The 20,817-nt window shown below is 42.6% G+C and overlaps 1 protein-coding gene across 1 annotated transcript in view; it reads right to left on the minus strand.

Moving 5' to 3' along the window:
- LMBR1 (limb development membrane protein 1) overlaps positions 1–19,527 on the minus strand; it is an 85,074-nt gene extending 65,547 nt beyond the window's left edge. The window contains exon 1 of the mRNA XM_015415089.1: positions 19,216–19,527. Within this exon, the coding sequence (XP_015270575.1) occupies positions 19,216–19,278 (63 nt within the window). The 5' untranslated portion in view covers positions 19,279–19,527. The remainder of the gene's footprint in view (positions 1–19,215) is intronic.
- Between the last annotated feature and the right edge of the window lie 1,290 nt (positions 19,528–20,817).

A 20,817-nucleotide genomic window follows, 5' to 3' on the forward strand; every position in this document is an offset into this window, starting at 1 on the left:
GCATACAGAATATTATATTATTCATTTTATCCCTCTGTTAGTTTATCATCACGTATTTCCTATATTTCCACATAGCTCCTACAAAATAAATTATTCTATTAACTTTATTAAGTTATCAAAAGTCCTCCTACGGAGCTATACTTAAAATACAAAATACCTAGACATTTATAAGCCATTTCATTGAAGATTGATTGATAAATTAGAACCAGTCTAGATCTAACTATTCTCACCTGATCTATATCTCCTATATCATTATTAACAAGATCTCATTTGTTATCAAGTCTATTCATATTCAGCAATCCCTCCAAGAGACAAAGACCCTCATTTATTCCCTCTTTTATATTTCTGATTTTAGTCATTTTTTTATTGTTTCCATCCCCCTCTTAACAGAAAAAATAGAACACACAAGACACACAAATAAATTCATATCTAACATAAAAACATTTGTCATGAAAAATCTCTTAAAATATTTGATTATATTCGTCCCATATTGATATTCATTATCTTGTTTTTAAAGATGTTTTTAGAATGCTTTTAAGAGCCAATATCTTTATACTTTCTTTTTCTAAGACCAATTTAAGAGGGGGGGATATCCTATTTTTATCTAATTTATTACCCAACACAAAATCCAATATTTCATTCAACCACGCCTTTTATCTTCATAATTATCAATCTCTCTAACAGCATATAATAGTGATACAATAATACCAATCCACCTATTAAATATAAACAAATTACAAATCTTCAACCTCATCTTTCAGCCTTCCACCACAAGCTAAGTCTATACATAATTTCTCATGATTGCCCATTCCTATCTCAAAAAACCATCATTTATCAGCTTGGCAAAAATTTATATTACACTTTTTTAACTTTTATTTTATTAGGGTTTTAAAAAGGTATCTATTTCTCCAGCAGGTTAAGTCACATTTGAGGAATTGCGGGAGTTCGATTTCAGACAGGGGGGTGGGGGAGAAAAGACAGCTCTGCGTTACTTCACTATAGCTCAAGTGTTTTTAATATTGAAATTGAATTTTTTTTTAATAATATGCAAGCCAAAGCTCAGCTTCAATGCAGGATATATTATCTGTAATATCTTCCCCACATTCATGTTAAGTTTGGTTTACACAGAGGGGGGGGAGAGGAAGGTCACCGGTAGGCATTCACCCGACTCAAAAGGAAAACAGAACTCCCCCCCCCCCCCCCAAAGCTCAACCCTCATGCCTTAACGGCGGCCTTCCCAAAGTCACAGCCGGAAGGTGGACCAACAGAAATCTGCTACCCTGAAAACACGAAAGAAAGTTGCCTGCTCCGTCAAAGTCATTTTTTGCATGAGTGGACCAAAAAAAAAAAGCCGCCAGAAAGAAAATGTGCCCAAGACTTATGACGCACACGCACACAAACATCCCGTTAGTGCAGCTAGAGTAACGAAGCCTGCTCTTCTCTTAGCTGGAAGGGAAAAAATGGCACCTGGGAGAGAGCGGGGGGAGAAAGAAAACACCGGAGAACTTTTGTTCAAACGAGCTAGGCCAAAAAGCAAAGCTTCGAAGCATTAGTGAAGAACTTTTAGTATTTCCTACTTGGGGAGGGAAACTCCGCGTTCAAGTGCGGTTGTTCTCGCTTTTGGAGTTTAATTCAGCCGTGGACCAAAACAACCCCCAAGGCCTCGCTGTTCAGCTTCGCGGGTCGGGGCCCGTTCCGTTAACCTCGGAGCGCCGCCGGGGATTTCACCCGGCCAGCGCTTGGTGGAGTTGCATATTACACTTATATATTGCTCTTGTCACAATTTTTTCCCCCATCTTTCTATTTATTACAGCACCAATCCTTCTTTCCAATCTCTTCTCGGTGTCTATAATTTCTGTATTCCTGGAATCTTGGTTTCAATCTTAGCCTTCTCTTCTCCGATATAGCATTTGTCAGTCTTTTTGGGCTTTCAAATTTTTTTCCATCATCTCTTAATTTCCTCTTTTTGATTACTTTCTCTTTTGTACAAAGATGTTTAAAGAGTGTCCTTTCTTTGCTTTTTTTAAATTCCCGTTTTATTTGATCGTTCTTCAAGTACTTTCTGTAAACATCTGAATCATGAGCCACCTTTTGCAACGTCACTAATTTCTTATTCACTGGCTCCCTCTCCTGTCCATGCTCCTGCAGTTCAGGTGAGACTTGCATACATATACTAGGTTCTCTAATACTTTCTATACCTACTAATTCTCCTCGAGGCTCTTCCAATAGATTCTTACACGCTGTTTCAAATGCTTGCTTAATTGTTTGTGACAGAAATCTTTTAAGCTGTTCATATGTGAGCTCTTCCACTAGCATATTTAAGTCCCAGTCTTGCTCTTCCGCAGAAGTCGCCATTTTTTCCCCTTCACGACAAGTACTGCTTTTAGCTTATAATTTTTTTTACATATTGTTCGTTAAATATTTAACACCCTTAGAGTATAACATTCAAGTTATCCAGTTACCAGTAATCCAATGAAACAGCTTAATTTTTCAGTTCTTACCCCCTCTTCTTCAAAACGTTTTATTCCCCCCCCAGTCCTTCCATAGCCGCTCTCTCCAGCGTTTTTTGGGGTAATTACAGGGGGTTTGTTCCGGGTTCATTAGAGGTCTTTATTTTACTTGAAGTACATGGATAAATCCTCTTTATCTTAAACTCACAGGACTTTTCTTCTTGTGATGTGTTGCTTGCAAATCCTGCTGAAATTTAAAATCGGCTGGGCGCTGCTAAGGAAATTATGGCCGCAGCCATGTTTTCTCCGCTTCAACGCTCTCGCTTCGGGGCACAAAGGCAACACCCCGGTGATTTGGCGTTGCCAGGGGTGGGCAAGGAAGCCCCCTGCAACCCTGTCTCCCTCCAGGAAGCAGGGCGGAGCACCCTCATTCCTGAGGGGCTCCTAAAGAACGCCGAGGGAATTGGACAGCTTGGAGCAAGCCGAGAAACGTCCGCTCGCGCGCCACACCGGATGTCGATCTCCTTATTACTTGTTTATATGTCAACTTACCACCATTCAATGGTGGTGGATGAATTTATTTAAATTAAAATACAGAACCCTGAACGCTGGGGGGGAAAGGGTCTGGATCCTAAATTTCTCGACTGACTCTTAGAGCCAAAGGATTTGTCATGGCCTGCTTTAACCTCCCTCCATGGACCCTAGGTTATTCCAAGGGGGAAAATAGACTCTCCCTTGAGTCTTGTAGTTTTGTAGATTACTAAAGTTTATAACTAGGACAGCTTCAGATACTCAAACTAGAAACGGCACAGTAAGCAATTTTCATGCTTCCTGTGTAGTGAATAAAGCTGAGGCAAGTGACTCTTCCCCCATTATGAGATGCATGAATTCCATCCTGAACAGGAAGTTCAAGTTACTCTTTCTTCTTCTCACTGCTTGGCTGCATATCTAAAACCACCCAAGGATCCTGCTTTTAAAAAAAAACAGGTTGTTTATATTAACATCGTGATCTGAGCCATGAGATGATAGCAATCGTCTAAGCCAAAACTCACAGAAATTGCAAAAGAAAGCAAAACCCCGAATTGTTTTTCAGTACCAGCTGCTGCCCATTCTAGAACAGTTGAACAGCATCCTTCCATCAAGTGTCTTTAAGACCCTAATCAAAACTGCAAGATATTAATTACTAGGGATGTGCACACAAACAAAAAAAATGGTATTTTTCAGGTTCAGGTATATTGATCCCAAAAGGTATCGGTATTTCCCAATATGGTATGATATTGCCCCCCGCAGGCTATAATGGAGAATAAATCCTGGGGTACCTGGGGCTCGGGGGGGGGTGTTCTCCTAAAAAAAATCCCCACATTTCAAAAAGATTGGACCGGGGGTCAAATTCTATGGGCCCCAGAAGAAGGTGCCCTCATCCTCCGTTGTCCCCAGATGGCAAAACTCTCCGATATATCAGGTGCAGTAGTTTGCAGCTGTCTCATAGTAAGTATTGGGTATGTTTACAAATTTGCTTGTGGAAAACTAAGACCTTTATACTTTTAAATTTCGTGACTATATTTTAGAACTTGGAATCTATTATATACCACCATAGGAATGCCTTGCTTAAACAGTCACTCCTGCTTCACACGATACAACAGTTTAGGTCAGCACAGCATTGCAACACACATTAAAAGGTTTGCAACCATTTTTCTCATTTCCCCAAATTGAAAGCAATAAATATAATTTCAATTAGCCATCTTTCTTTTATACAGCAGATGGCAACAGGCTGATTCTAGTGCTGAAGTGTTCTCAAAAGGAAATGCTTGTGTCCTTCAGAGCCATTTGGCAACTAAACAAAGCACTAATAGCTACATGCAGACAGATTTTAAGCATCATAAATAAAGATGTGCAGCTCAAAGACTTCAGCAAAGAACAAGTACCAAATCAAAAATCCATTTTAATTTGCATTCATCGGTGCCTCAACCACAAGAAAAAGGTACTAGGGGTCCATCTTCATTTTGGAATGGCTTTAATGACAATTAAAGAGGTACAGAAGAAACCTCAACAATTTATTCCATATGACAATAGTCACCTTTCTCAAGGCCATAACAGGAGTTAAAAAATGCAAGAGATATGTTGGTATGCATCCAACAATCTGAAAAATGTTTAGCCCAATTCACAAACTGCTGTAGATTACAGATCGGCATCTGAGCGAGTTGGGAATCCAGAGTGAAAATACCTTGAGCCATAAACTCATCAGGCAGACAAAACCCAGGATCAGGCTCAACCTATCTAAAAATGAGTATAACGGCCTACTTTACAGGGCTGTCAGGATTGAGATGATGTAAGAGAAGGGTTTTTAACACTAAATATGTTCTCAAAATTATCTCTCTGAGCTGGATTCAAAGGAGGGAGGGAAGGAGGCAATGCAAGACCACCTCCTCCCTCTGCCCACTATCCTGAACATATTTTCTGGCTCGCAGAAGAGGGAAAGTATTCCTTACCTTCTGGGCCTGAACATGGCACAACACGGAGATGGCCAGGTATGGAAAAGCAACCCAGGGCCCACAACCTGTGCCCTCACCAATGACCCTCACCTCTGCCATTAATCACCGAAGCTTTGCGATGGGTACAACCAGTCTCTGCTTGGGGAATGTAGTTAGGAAAAGGCCTAGAAAATGAAATTCCTCTCTCCTCCCAAACCTGAACTGCCTTCACACAGGGCCAGCCCAGCCACATTGGGTGAAGTGGGCAGCTGTCGAGGACAGGGCTTGACCCAGGTGCTGGGTTGCCATGGCACCTACAAATATCACTATGGCACCTAGGATTTTACTGCAGCATCGCACAGCAATCCTCAGTGGAAGTACAAAAGATGATGATGATGATGATGATGATGATGATGATGATGAAAATGATGGTGATGATGATAAAATATCTTAACATGTTTTATTCTGTGATGTAAAAACGCAAGTGCACAAAGCTCTTGTCACTGCTTGTGTTTGCTTTACATAATTTAGGATGATAGATTTCTTAACCAATTGCTTTCTATACTGGCTCCAACATTCAATTAAATGGAAGTTTTAAAACACTAATGAAATTATGAGAACTTGGGAAGCAGCTAGGTTAAGATCTTGTTGTCATGACAAGCAGAATCCATATATATATATATTGATATAGATATATACATACACAGACAGACACACACACAGAGTCTACAATACTTTTGTCACGGTTTGGATGAAATCACTAGAAACTACTAAGAGTTTAGGATCAGATTTTATGGTTATTAGTATAGTAATCAGAAAATATGGTCATGAAAATACAAAACTTGAAGACTGAAAAAATGAGTGTGGCCCCAAAATTTTGGGTTGGTTCCTAGAAACAAATAAAACTGGTCAAATGCCTGGCTGAGGAAGCCAGGCTTTAAGGGGCATCAATTCAGATGAAAGTTTATTTTACGTTCAGTTATACCCTGCGTTTCTCCCAAACAGGCACCAAAAGCAGCTTACATAGTTCCCTCCACCATTTTATCCTCACAACAACCCTGTGAGGTAGGTTAGCTGAGGATGTATGACTGGGTCACAGTCAACCCAGTAAGCTTCTGTGGCAGAATGGGGATCTGAAGCTTGGTTTCCCAGATCCTAGCCTGACACTCCAGCCACTTCTCTCTTTAAAATATATATTAACATGCTCTCTTACAAGCCAAACTATCAAGTATCATACATAGAAAACAGTCCATCATTCCAGCAGTTGAGTTCTATTATTTACTTTCCACTCCGGAGCAGGGCAGTATGTGCAACTTCAACTCTAATGTAACACAGCACAGCTTCACAAAAACATCACCTGTGTTCTCTGTACTGAACAGGGAGGGGTGTACCAAAGTCACCGCTCATCTGGAACACCAAAGCCCCTGGGGTTGGCCCTGCCTTTACATGCTTATTCTTTGTTTAAAAGCTGCAGTTCAGATCACAGGTGTCACTCCTGACTTCCTGACCTAAGCCCCGCCATCCCCACCTTCCAGAGCCACCCTTAGTTTTTAAAGACAGCTATCAAGCTGTTATTGAAAAAGCTGCTTAAGTAAAACGCTCAATGTAAATGTTCCCTTTGCATCCATAAATCCTTCTGCCTCTTTCTCGCGTTTCTCTTTCTCTTAAGCGCAAAGGCAGATTTCTTTCCACATGTACCTGTTGCTAGGCAGAAGCATATCCTCCTAAAAGCTGTTTTCCCCATTAAATACAGGCACACTCATTATCGTTTCTACGCATGTAAATCTACAGAAGAAAGCTGTAACCTGCAATTGTGATGTCATTACCATGTATTTCCTATCATAACAAGAACTGAGCAGAAAGCTCTAGAAAGGGAAACGTATGAAACCACAGGATGCCCACTATAAGCTGCTCTTCTCCATATTTGTTCCTGGAACACCAGGGGAGGCATGTTAGGGAAGCTACAACCTCAATTACAACTCCAGACTACAGGATAGCAGCCTTCACAAGGTACTTATGAATAACTCTTTATGCCCCTATTAAAATTCAATAGCACAATAGGGACGGGAAGGAGAAACACTATGATTGCTCCTCAAACAATACCATTTTGAAAAGGAAACTGCAAGGACTGGGAACATAATGCTTGCTTCTACCGTAGATGCTTTAAGCATTTTGTTTACACTTCCATGCTCTATATTCTTTATCTAGGTTTATAAATCTAAACATAAAGTGCCATTTCTGAATGAAGGTTAACATCAAACAAATTAAACCCTTCACAAAGTAAGCTATTCATAAAACTTTCCTCAAGTACAAAACTGCACCCATACATCTCTCTCAGCTTGCATAAAGATCAGGAGGTGTAACTCATCAAAATTTATCACAATGCATTGATTTTTTTGTACTTTTGGTGTGACATTTTTATTGGACGCTACAAACATGTTGGAGCCAGCACTGCCATCGCTTCTTATTAGCAGCTATAAGGAAAAACATAACACAGTAGGAAAAAAATAAACTACAAATAATTTTTTTAATCTGCAAAACATAACCTCATGCAAGCTGTATCTACTCCAAAGCAGGTTTTACCACTAAAATGCATTAGTCTATTCTTTTGACTCATTATCTAAGATAATGAATCAGTCTGCTATAGCGGTTACTGCACTGGAGTTGGACCTGAGTTTCCAAGAACAAATGTCCACTCAGGTATAAATCTTGTGGATGACCTTGGAACAATCTTCCCATACAACACACAGGGGGGGGGAAATAACCAAGTCAAGCCACCCTAAGCTCCTTGAGGGAAGTACAAAAGACAAACAACATTTCCAGCATACTAAGTGCTCATCCTCATTGCTCTTCATCACAAACTTAAAGGCCAAATGCCTATCAGTAACAGAGAAATTAAGCTAGCTATGGACAAGGCAAGAGACAGAAAAATTTCCATTTCTAAATATTCAGTGTTTCATAAAATTAAAAACAAATTAATTCCACCACAATGCAATATTAGGCAAGCCTGGCAGTTTCAAAGTTGGCATGTTTTTCAAAGAAACGAACACAGAAGGAAGGGGAAACTGGTGTTTTCGAGCCATTATGAATCATATATTCTGTTGGGGGCAACCCCCTTGGTCTCTCCCCCCTCAGTACAGGATAAATTATTAATGATTCTGACAACCTTGAAGCTCAATGGGAAAATTTAAAAAGTACTTCCTGATTAAATATAACCACAGACTACATATCTCCCACATTCTGATACCACTAAAAATACACTGTACTCTGTTCGTTTTCCTGTTATTATCCAAGACAATGAATCAGTGTGCACTCCCTCCAGTTCTAATTCATTTCAGCTATTCTTACCAAGGCCATTAAGTTACAAAGGAGAAAGAGCTGCTAACCAGCATTGTGGAATGAGGAGGGGGGAGGATTAGGGCCTTAAGATGCATGGCATGAAACATGTATTCCCCAACTCCAGTCCCCTCCCTTCCCCAAGTATCCCAAACTAAGCAGGGAAGAATCAGTTCCATCACTTCAAGGCTGGATGCTCATCCTGCCTTGGACTTCAGCAGTCAGGGCAATTTTGCTAGAACACTTGAGTTTCAAAGTTAGATAGGCAGGAAGCTACTCATCTCACCCCAGAGCTCCATAGCACCACACTGTACAATGAAGGAGAATATCGCAATCATTTCTTGTCTTTCCCTTCCTTCCCTCCTCCATGGGCCCCCAAGCAGTAATTACCAATTAGGCGGCATCAAGTTCACAGTTCAGCAGACATCTGAGTTCTGGGAATCAAGCATTCAAATGCCTGCCAAGCCATTAACTCACTTGGATTTCCCAAACCTGAGTCCAATATTTCAGCACTGGAGTACACAGTTTTTTTCACTGAAGAGAACCGAACATTATTATAAACACCCTAGTCGGGTGCATCACAGCACTTGTTAGAACTGTTTTGGTAGTTCCAACCTACTACAAAGCAAGCAGAGGGAGAAAAGTTATCTCATGTAAGAAGTCGGGGGAAATACTTTTGATCAAGAGCAGCAGCTTGAAAAGCACTGCCTGAACATTAAAAATAGATGTATTTTCCATGGCACCTTTTAATGTTCTATTCCCGTGGACTGGCACAGCCTATTCTGTATGTAATAATGCAAGACGGAGCAGTACAACAGTCCTAACACACGTTACTAAAATGTATAGACTATTTAAACGTTAGTACTTAAGACAATCATTGTAGCATCAAGAAACTACTAAAGACAAGGCAGACACCTGAATTTACCAAGGACAAAAGCATAGTCTGAAACTTAACCCAGAAACTTAACTTTGCATCCCAATTCAGTCAACAGTTATGGAGAGAGAACATACATTTGAGCTCAACATGGCCACCTGTAAATATGCTCACAACGTTCTGAAGTCAAATATTCCTGAAGTTTTCAGAAACATGTCACCAATATATCTGATTCTCATCATGACACTGTGTAGAATCATCAGATCACTGGAAGAAATCACACTCCAGACAACTAGAAACTTTTTTCTTGCAATTCCCAAGTCTCTTGAAGAACCAGATCAAAATTTACATAGGCAGGTTTCCACAACTTTAGTACCTACAGCCATCCACTTTCTCGATTCAAGATAAATTAATTCTGAAGACGAATTTTACACATAAAGTCAAATCTCTCATTAATTAATCTATTAAGACTTTATCCCCACACACACCTTCAACATTCTATTGAAATGAAGTTGAACATCTTCTCAGCACAGAAACATGCACTATTTAAAATTATGCATCTATTTAAAGCACTAAGGTAACCGGTCTAGTTCAAATCACCATTTCCCCAGCACGCAACTACTTAAATTTAGTTTTCTGTAACATTACATAATAAAATTTCCTGCTGGCATTTCGTAACTCCTGAAATTCCATAACAAGAGAGATAGCAAGTTCTTGGGATGCAATTTCAGAAGGTATTTATTACACAATGGAGCCCATTGTCTCAGCCATTTATGTTTAAGAAATATGTGCCCAGCAATATTTAGTGTTAAGCTTACTAGTCTATAGACGTGGTGGCTCAGAGGTTAAGACGCTGAGCTGCAGACCGGGAGGCAGTTTGAGACCCGAGTGCCGCGTCTCTCGAGTGCTCCCGTCTCTGGCCCCAGCTCCTGCCAACCTAGCAGTTCGAAAGCAATAAATTTATTTATTTATTATTTGTTTGTTTGTTTAATTTGTATCTCGCCCTCCCTGCCAAGATAGGCTCAGAGCGGCTTACAGGATATATGTTAAAACAGCAAAATATGATAAAACACAAGATTTAAGTAAAACCACAGTATATAAATGAACTCCTCATAAAGTGCTAGTACAATCATAAGCGATGGCAGCATTCTCTCAACATCCGAGTAGTCAACTAACACCATGTTCTGGGGTTTTGCCAGGCTGTTGATTCTTACATTGGTGTTGATATTAATACTGCGGCCAGGGCCTCAATATTAGAAAGGCAGCACCCTAATCGAAGGCCTGGCGGAAGAGCTCCGTTTTACAGGCCCTGCGGAACTGTAAAAGGTCCTGCAGGGCCCTGATGTCGTCCGGGAGCTCATTCCACCAGTGCGGGGCCGCCACAGAAAAGGCCCTGGCCCTCGTCACAGTTAGCCTGGCCTCTTTAGGGCCTGGGAGGGCCAGACAGTTTTGCGACCCCGATCTTAGTGCTCTTTGGGGAACATGTGGGGAAAGTAGATAAGTAGGTACGACTTTGGTGGGAAGGGAACAGTGTTCCGTGCGCCTCAGCATTTAGTCATGCTGACCACATGACCATGGAGAAGTCTTCGGACAGCACTGGCTCTTCGGCTTGGAAACAGATAGCAGCACTGCCCCCTAGAGTCAGATTCAACTAGCTTTTGAGTAAGGGAAACCCTTACCTTTTACTAGTCTATTATGCAAAAGCTAAGTGAAATTCAAAATTGGACTACCTCATATACGGTTGCCCCCAACTAGCTTTCCACTGGTGGGGTCCCCTTTGGCCACCGGCTGGATCCAGGCCACAAAGTTAAGACTTTCTATGATGCATCACAGTGCCTAAGAAGTCCAACTGCAATAAGAACTAGGAATTTCCTCACGCAAAGAACTTTACCATACAAGACAATTAAATAGGATTAAGACTGATCCTTCACTACAGTGCCTAAAGTTCACCAGGCATAATTAGTTCAGCTATCATAATACTGCAAAATCATTTTACCTACCAAGTGCACACAGATGTATGTCAGTGAATGCTAGAAAGACAACAGCTTATTACTCATAAACCATCGCTTTAGGCAAGGAAAAAGTCACCAAGCCTCAACTGGGAGGCAATGTTGGTATTCCACAAGTAGGCAGCCCTAATGACAAACTAACTGTCACAAAACAAAAACTAGTAAGGTGGTCATAATGGACTCATATCATTCCATAATTGTTTAGGAATGACGGTACTGCTGAACACAGCTGTCTAATAAATCAGAATTGACAACTTCTAAAGAATTTCAGGTGAGAAAGGTGGGCCAATGGCTTAATTCCTTTGCTGCCTTTCCCTCGAAACTGGTCATCTGCTTAAACCAAGGACTGAGCGGAGAGAAATTCTCTGAACACAAATGCCCCCTGCCTGCTGAGCCCTCCCTTTGTCCTTGAAGTGGAATGCAGGTATGTGGGCGGGGGGGGGGAATAACTGGGATGAACAACCAGATGCAAAAAAACTACACAATCTCCCAATTCAAATCCTCACTCACATCCTCCCTTAGCCCCTTTAGAGGACACAGAAACTGGACAGATGGAAACCAACAGACAGTAAGTCCCTGGGCAGATCTTGGACCACAGCATGAGCTTCCATCCCACCTGGCACCTCCTTTTATTGGCTAAGCAGGAAAGAAGCTGTGTTAGCTGATGGGAAGCAAGCACAATTTATGTACGGCTACAAGCAATGAATGTTATGCTTCGGCAAATAGCTTTTTTGCCTTGAGGGGCTGCTATGTACTTCTGTGCATACTAGAACTACGTCTAGTCAAAACACTAATGTTCCCATTTGGCTCAAAGAGAATGGAACACAAACAGACTGTGAAGCAAAGAATAATGGAAAAAACTGTAGCACCAGATTGCAGACACTTATTGTGCAAGGTTTCTTTTTGGAGGGGGGTTTACAAACATGGAAGTTGTGCCTTACACAAGGCTCTATACAGGCTGCTATTCTACAGAAAGGCACAAGATCAACTTTAACTAAAAGAGCAAAGTTACAGTATAAAGTTGTTGGGAACAGAACCTCAGTTGTTCACAACACAGCATAATGAAACAAACATCAGACAGACAAGCAAAACAAGAGAAGCCATTACAATTATGCAACCAAAAATGTCTCTTCCATTCTGTATAAAATAAGTGAACAGGGTGTCTCATACCATAGAAACCAGCATCATTCCAAAAACAAGGTAACAAATCAACCAAGGCTGCATATGCCAGGTTCTCAAATGCTTCTCAGAACACTCATTTTATGCAGTTAATTATATAGCCTAGGTAAAAATAGTGAAGGATTAATGTTGGGGACATTAGTTGGAATAAAACTACACCAAAATTCTGAGTGAAATGTTACTGAATCTGTTTCCAATCAAGAGATCATTGAACTGTAGCAGAGCAGCTATGATCTCCCAAAATTCTATGAAAAGGAGATTATGGAGTACTGTGGGAACAAGATGGTAACCAAACACTTTTATCATTCTGACAGGTCACACTTAGCTTGGTCAATGGATCAAATATGTTTAAGGAAGGAAAAAAGCAACAGGCTGCAGTGTCCATACTTACCTAATGGATTTACAAGGAAGGCAGTAAGCATCCCAATATACATAATATACCTACTGACCAAAAAGAGGCAGACTGTAGGATTGTACTGAGGGGGACAGGGGACTACAGAAAGGGAAATATGGTCTTTCATTACTGCATATGCGTTCGGTAGGTCTTCAGACACAGGAGGTGAGCAGAAGCGTAATTCACTCATTCTTCCACTTTTCGGTACATGCTGTATGAAACAAAGAGGAAACTGGTACATCACTTCATGGGGGAGACGCACAAACTCCAGTTGTGTGTCAAGAGCACACACACCTGCCCCTGGGTGGATGTGCACATTCCCTTTTGGGCATTGTAATATGGCAAAAAATGTGAGTGAATGGCAACCAAGTAGAATAAATCAGAAAGGATTTTAAATTCAGGGACATAACAGTTACACAACACTCTATGCATTCAGTTGTCCAGGAATAACAAAGAAGAAATGTGAAACTGAAGACAAGCAGCAGAATGACACGGGCTGTTACGGAGCAGCAGTGCAAAAGTACTTGGTACTATAAAGCACCACACAGGGGCTGAACAGACAGTCCCAAACAGAGAGCCCTCCAGAGCCATGTTGATACGAGGATAGAATTAGCATGGAGGATATACAAAAGCTAGGCACATGACCTACTTTTAAGCTTGGCAGCAGCACTATTTTCAAAAGAGAGACTCGTAAATGGTATAACCAGTGTGCCTTCCCCTGCTCGATGAGACAGGAAGGTGTGCAAAGCAACATGATGTGTACACAATAATGCCATGCACTCCTCTGTGGGAGCGAGCACATGAGAATAGAACACAATTCTCTACAAGGGGGTTATAGTGACCATAAGTATACTGTTTGTTGAATAGACATTAGGATAACAGACTGGAGTTAGACTGCACCCTTGATGTAAACCAGGAATTAGTTATTGCTAGAGATGTGAAAGGCCACAGGAAAAAAACAGTAAAAAAATTAAGGGTTTTTTTCAATTTTTCCAATGAAAAAATTGGAAATTTGGGAATACTAAAAAACACTTATGAAATATTTGGTGCGGTTTGGTGTAGCAGTTTGATGTAGTGGTTAAGAGCACATAGTTTGGTGTAGCGGTTTGGTGTAGTGGTTAAGAGTGACGGACTCTAATGTGGGAGAACCGGGTTTGATTCCCCAATCCTCCACATGCACCTGGTGGGTGACCTTGGGTCAGTCACAGTTCTCTCAGAGCTGTTCTCTCAAGAGCATTTCTCTTAGAGCTCTCTCAGCCCCACCTACCTCACAGGGTGTCTGTTGGGGGGAGAGGAAGGGAAGAAGATTGTAAGCCACTCTGAGACTCCAATTGAAGGGCGGGGTATAAATCCAACTCTTTTTCTTCTCCTCTAATGAGTGAAATGCTTTTAAAGACAAGGTGGGCACACTGTAGATATATACAGCTCTTAAATCCAAGATGCATTTCTGCACCTAGAAGGATCTTTATGAGGGAAACCCGCTGGGTTTTTCTTGCTTCTCAACAATTACCTGACTTGTGTTGTCCTTCTGACCTGATGTGGTTAACCTTTTCACCTTTCCTTCAAACCTCTGTGACACACTTACCCACAGAATGAGTAAAAAGTAGCTTACTGCCCTACCTAGCAGGAGGCAGAAAGAGGTGTAGCAGAAATTACACCAAAGCCTCAGAGGAAAATCTAAAGTTTCAATGAGAACTTAGCTCTCTCTAACCAAATAGCAAAAATTAAGGTACACGCGCTAAAACAGCACAGGATCCATCAGCTTGCAGTTTTCTCTCAAATACTGAGCATATTTGCAATTTTGCTTGCACAAAACAAAAGTATTTATAACTTCTAAATTCCATAAATAAGTCAAATATTGCAATTTTATATGCTAAGTTGTAAGTGATCTTTTATGTTGTTGAAGCAGTAAAAATTAGTTTGGGTTTGATAGGACAGTAAGTATTGCATGTATTTCAATGTTTCCCAACATTTCTGAATTTTTTCCAAAACCTGAAAACAGTTTTTTCCATGGCCTCCAAATTTCACAGCTCTAGTTATTGCATGTAAAACATTTATAATCCTGCCCTTCCCAGAACATGGCCTCAAAATAACCATCAATTTAGTGAAACAATAGGAACACCCCACACATAAAACAAAAAACAAGAACAACCTGTCACCAAACACAATTCAAACCCCAAGAAAAACACATATGTAGACTACACTACTATAGATAAACAATCACTTTATTTAAGTGTTAAAAAAAATCAGACACCAAGGGAATATTTCTGATCCTGGTCTTAATCCCTCAATTAAAATAAAGGCAACCTATATGCAGGTACATCAAACATACCTGACTCTAGCAAAAGACTAGCTGACTTTGAAGGCAGTGATCTCCTTTGAAGCCAGTGTCATGTCACTTCAATTTAAGATTATCTATGGAGCACAAAGTCTTTCAGACAGAAAACATCTGAGTTGCCAAAAGCAAAATCAACAAACCAAAAATGCAAAAAACCCACCAGGATGAAAAGAAGGGAAATTTCCAAAATGACAAGAACGGCTGGTTGCCCTAGAGATTAAAGTAATAGAATCATAGAATCAGAGATCTGGAAGGGACCTCCAGGGTCATCTAGTCCAATCCCCTGCACAATGCAGGAAATTCACAAATACCTCCCCTCACACACATACACCCAGTGACCCCTGCTCCATGCCCAGAAGATAACAAAAAAAACCCTCCAAGATCAATGGCCAAACTGGCCTGGAAAAAAAAACTTCTGCCCAACTGCCCTGAGCCAGCCTCACTGGGAGGGTGGGGTAAAAATCTAATAAATAAATAAATAAACCCCAAAGTGGCAATCAGCCACAAGAACTAAGCACTGATGCAACCCTTCCCGCCCTCCTTCTCATGATCTGCCTGTTCACACAATCAGCATTGCTGTCAGATGGCCATCTAGCCTCTGTTTGAAAACCTCCAAAGGAGGAAAGTCCACCACCTCCCAAGCAATCCTGCTCCCGGGGAAGCCTGTTCCACTGAGGAACCACTCTGTCAGGAAGTTCTTCCTAATATTTAGTTGGAAACTCTTTTGATTTAATTTCAGCCCGTTGGTTCTGGTCCGACCTTCTGGGGCAACAGAAAACAACTCCATACCATCCTCTGTATGACAGCCTTTCAAGTACTTGAAAATGGTTATTTATATATTTCTGAATTTAGAAATATATAGAACTTGATGGGAATTGTGGTCTAAACACCTGCACCAAAGTTATCAAATCAACTGGTGCAGTTTTCAGAAATGTTAAAACCACCAATTTGGTAAAAAAAAACCAACTCAGCTCCTCTAAAAGTGGCATTTAAGTGCAACACCCTTCAAGAATCTGTTGCGCCTCCTGATGGCACCTTGGTTTTTGGCCACTGTGGGACACAGAGTGTTGGACTGGATGGGCCATTGGCCTGATCCAACATTGGCTTCTCTTATGTTCTTATGTTCTTATGTTATCCCAGGGATGTCAAACATAAGGCCCGGGAGCCAGTATCGGCCCATCAGGGCTCTGGGTTATTGTATCACCTCTCAGTCATCTCCTCTCCACGCTAAATATACCCTGCTCGTTCAGCCTTTCCTCGCAGGACTTGGTCTCCATATCCCGCACCATCTTCGTTGCACTCCTCTGAACACATCCCAGCTTGTCTATATCCTTCTTAGGTTGTAAGGTAAAGGTAAAGGTAAAGGTTCCCTTGCTTGAAAGCCAGTCGAATCCGACTCTAGGGTTGCGGTGCTCATCTCTGTTTCAAAGCCGAAGAGCCAGCGCTGTCCGAAGACGTTTCTGTGGTCATGTGGCCAGCATGACTAAACACCAAGGTGCACGGAACGCTGTTACCTTCCCACCGAAGTGGTACCTATTTATCTACCTGCAATTTCTTGCTTTCGAACTGCTAGGTTGGCAGGAGCTCTTAAATTGTAGTGCCCAATAAAGCCAATAAAGCTGAAATTTATAATTTAAAAATCTAAAGTTTAAAATTCAAAAAAAGGCTGAACGCCAGAATCATTAAAATGAATTAAGGTTTCTTCCATATTTCTTTTGTCATGGAGGGAGGTGTGTTGTGTGTGCATGTGTGTGTGTAATAACTGGGGAGAATGTGCCACATACTTTCCTGCTTGGTAATCTGAAACACTATATGGCACATTTTCTATCCATATGCTCCCCTTCTTTCGCAAATATATGCACACCTGCACAAAAGAAACAGAGATAAGTACAATTTAGATGGTTGTAAAATGACAAAGCATCTCTTGCCTGGAACGCACACGGATGGGGTCACCATAAGTTGGCTGCATCTTAAAAGTACCTGAGCCAGCTTTGCTGGGAGGGTGGGGTAAAAATCTAATGAAATAAATAAAAATTCTTCTTGCAACCCAAATAGCCCAGCTTACCCCAAGCTCATAAGAGCTTGGAAGTTAAGCAGGGTCAGTCACAGTTAGTATTTGGAAGTACTCACCAAGTAAGACTGTGGTTGCTATGCAGAGGAAGGCAATTTCAAAACACCTCTGCTCATCTCTTGTGTGGAATGTTCCATGGATGAAATTGCCATCAGTCAGTTGCAACTCCACGGTACATTCTTCTTCTAACTTGGCTTTGGTACAGAAAGCTACCATAGTCAACTGGAGATGATACAAACCAGAGCATGGCAAAGCATTTTGCCCATATGAGGGGAAGCTTTGCCAAGGGAATATACCTTCCCAATCACATTCCATGGGCCATACAGCAGTAGTCAGCATCAAACCATATACTTTTGAAGAACACTGCATTTAATGGCTTTTAATTTATTCTCATATGTTGCCACAGAATACAGAAGCTAAGCATTTTTTGCCCAAACAATGTTTACTATATTTATATACTTTCCTTCTTTAAACAGTTCAGGGCAACATAAATGAGCCCCTCATTTTAAGAGCCTGGCTCAAGGTCATACAACAAGCTTTATGGATAACCCTGGGTATTCCCTTGTCCAATTCTAATGCATTGTGTACATCATCACACCTGCTATCATAGCAAACGTCCAACAACAGGGATATAAAGGGAGCGGGATGCCAATTTCCTACTCTAGAGATAAGGCCTGCTGTTAAGGGTGGTGAATGGTCATTGGCAGTTAAACAGCACTTTTTTGTGCAATGAAGTCACAGCTGACTTATGGTGGTGACGCCAGAGGGTTTCACGGCAAAAGAAAAACCGCCGTCTTTGCCACTGCTAGCCTCTGTATGGTGACCCTAGATTTCCTTGGTGGTCTCCCACCCAAATACTAAGCAGGCCCCACCCAGCTTAGCCTCCAAGATCTGACAAGATCAGGCTAGCCTGGGCTATGGCACTAAACCCTATTAAATTAATGTCTTACCCAGGAATATAAACACATAAAAGAGAAAAATAAACCTCAGTCTACTCTTATTTACAATCCCACGCACATCTGTTCAGAAGTCCCACTGTGCTCCATGGCTCTCACTCTCCAGGTACACGTGTATAAAGACTGCACCCTTAAGAGACAACGACTTGACTACTGACCCCTACAGTAGTTCAAGAGGGGTAGCCCTATTAGTCTGTCCGTAGCAGTCGTGAAGAGTCGGACTCAACTGTGCAACTGAACAACAAAGCAGTAGAAAAGAGCAAGAGTCCAGTAGCACCTTAAAGACTAACAAAATGTGTGGCAGGGTAGAAGCTTTCCTGAGCCACTGCTCACTTCTTCAGATACAGCTAGAATGGGAGTCCATCTGTCCTATTTATTGGAAAGTGGAGTGATCCCAGAGAAAACAGGACAGAGGGACTCCCATTCTAGCTGTATCTGAAGAAGCGAGCAGTGACTCACAAAAGCTCCTACCATGCCACATATTTTGTCAGTCTTTAAGGTGCTACTGGACTCTTGCTCTTTTCTATCCTAGAGTAGGCGGCACATATTTTTACAAAAGTGGATGTCACTTAATGCCAGTGTTCCCTCTAAGCTGAGTTAGTGTGAGCTAGCTCACAGTTTTTTTAGCTTCCAGCTCACACATTTTTGTCTTCGCTCAGGAAGGATGGCTCCAGAGCAAACTAACTGATGCAGTAGCCAAACCGCTCGCTCACAACTTTAATGCCAGTACCTCACAAAGTAGCATTTTTGCTCACAGGACTTCACAGCTTAGAGAGAGCATTGCTTCGTGCTGCTTTTTTTCTTTTGCCGTTCACCACACAAGGCACGGCTGCGCAGGAGTAAGCCCTAGTGGCACCCAAGAAGGCTTCCTCGCGAGTAAGCGTGCATGCGGGGTGTTATTGAGCCCCGTTTCCCGAGGCGGCGGTGTGGCTTCCCACACTGGGGCGCTGAAGGGCAGAAACGACCTGCGGGGCGCCAGGCAGGTGGGGAGCGAACTCTCGCTCGCGGACGAGGGCCGCCTCCTGTCTGCACCTGCGGGCGGGCGGGCAGCCTAAGCGAGGCTCGACAAGGGGCAGATACGGCGAAAGGCGGGTCGAGGCTGGCCGGGGAAGGAGAGGTGAGGCGGCGGCTACGCACCGTGTACTCCCGCACTTGGCTGTGGAAGTTCTGTTCGCGGATGGTCACCTCGTCAGCGTCCATCCTCCCGCAGCCCCCTCGCAGCCCCCTCAGGCAATGGCGGCCGCTCGGGTTCCTCCTGCCTCCAAGACGGCGGGCGGGGGACCATGGCCGGGGGCAGCGCCGGCTGCCTCCTGACCCCCCTGGCGGTGAAAGAAAGAAAGAAGGGCCGGGGCTCTCAGGGCGACGACGACAACAACAACAACAGCGGCGGCCGCCTTAACGCCGCCTTCGCTTCGGTTCTGTCACACCGCCCTGCGGTTGAAGGGGGCGGGCCCGCCAGGCCCTGCCTCTCGGTAGGCCCTTCGCGAGGGGGGGACGCGGAGCATGCGCAAACGCCCGTCGGAGGCGAGGCTCGACCGCGCGAGGGGGAGGGAGGTCTCCAAGACCACAGAGTTCGAGGAGGCGGGGTTAAAGTAGGGGGCGTGACTATCCCCGTTAGAGCCAATAAAAAGCCTGAGTTTGAAGGGCGGGGCTGGGAGAGGAGGAGGCGTGGTTCGGCGGCGGCAAGGGGTGGTTCTAAAAGAGATGGGGCGACGAACGCAAAACTAGGCTGCTGGGGTGCAGTCGAGAGAACAGAGCGGATACGGTTGCCAGTCTCTAGGTGGGACTGATGTATAGTTGATCTCCAGGCTACTTATACCAGTTTCCCTGCAAGAACTGGCAGGCTAAAAGACTGGACAATATGGCATCACAAAGTCCCCAAACTTCATCCCACCCTGACCCTCCTCAGGCACCACCCCCAAATCTCTAGGAATTTCCCAAGCCAGAGCTGGCGACCCTAGGAGAGATGTATTTTAAGAATGGCCTCTCTGCACATCTTCTGCTAGTGATGTTTTTTAATGGTGGGCAACAGTTGCAAGAGGGGAAAACCACAACAGCTGTAAATGACTTTCTAGGCCAAGGGTTAACCCTGTTCTACTAAACAGGAATCTTGTGGCATTTTTAAAAAAAGTTTATTGTAGAATTTTTCCCCCCAGATGCAACAGGTGCAAATGTATTTCTAATGTAGGAAATACAGGTTTACTGAATGGTGTGTGGCTCAGGGACAGAGCATCTGCTCTGCATGCAGAAGGTCCCAGGTTCAATCCCTGGCATCTCCAGTTTAAAAACAGCAACTGACCAGATAAAAGACCTTTGTCTGAGACCCTAAAGCGCTCCTGCCAATCAGAGTAGATAATTCTGACTCTGATGCACCAATGGTCTGTCTTAGTGTAAGGTAGCTTCATCTGTTCACAGTCAGTGTAGGTCAGCTAGAGCGTTGAAGACCTGGGTTCAAATTCTACTTAGCTATGAAACGTAATGTGAAGTAACCTACCTCCCAAGGTTGTTATGAGAGTAAAACAGAGGAGAGAATTGTGTACATTGTTCTAAGTTCCGTGAAGGAAAGATAGGATAGTGCATAAATGAGAATCGATGGGTTTTTTCCTGAAGAAAGAAAGGAGAAAGTCTGGGCTAGGCAAACCAGAAAGCACAGCACAATTTTAAGCATAGTATTTTTCCTTCTCACGATTTGAAGGTGATGGTAGTCGTCAAGGATCTTGGCTAACAGGGCGCATGGGA

Source organism: Gekko japonicus, unplaced genomic scaffold (assembly GCF_001447785.1).
Source record: "Gekko japonicus isolate JY-2015 unplaced genomic scaffold, Gekko_japonicus_V1.1 scaffold1771, whole genome shotgun sequence".
Lineage (NCBI taxonomy): Eukaryota > Metazoa > Chordata > Lepidosauria > Squamata > Gekkonidae > Gekko > Gekko japonicus.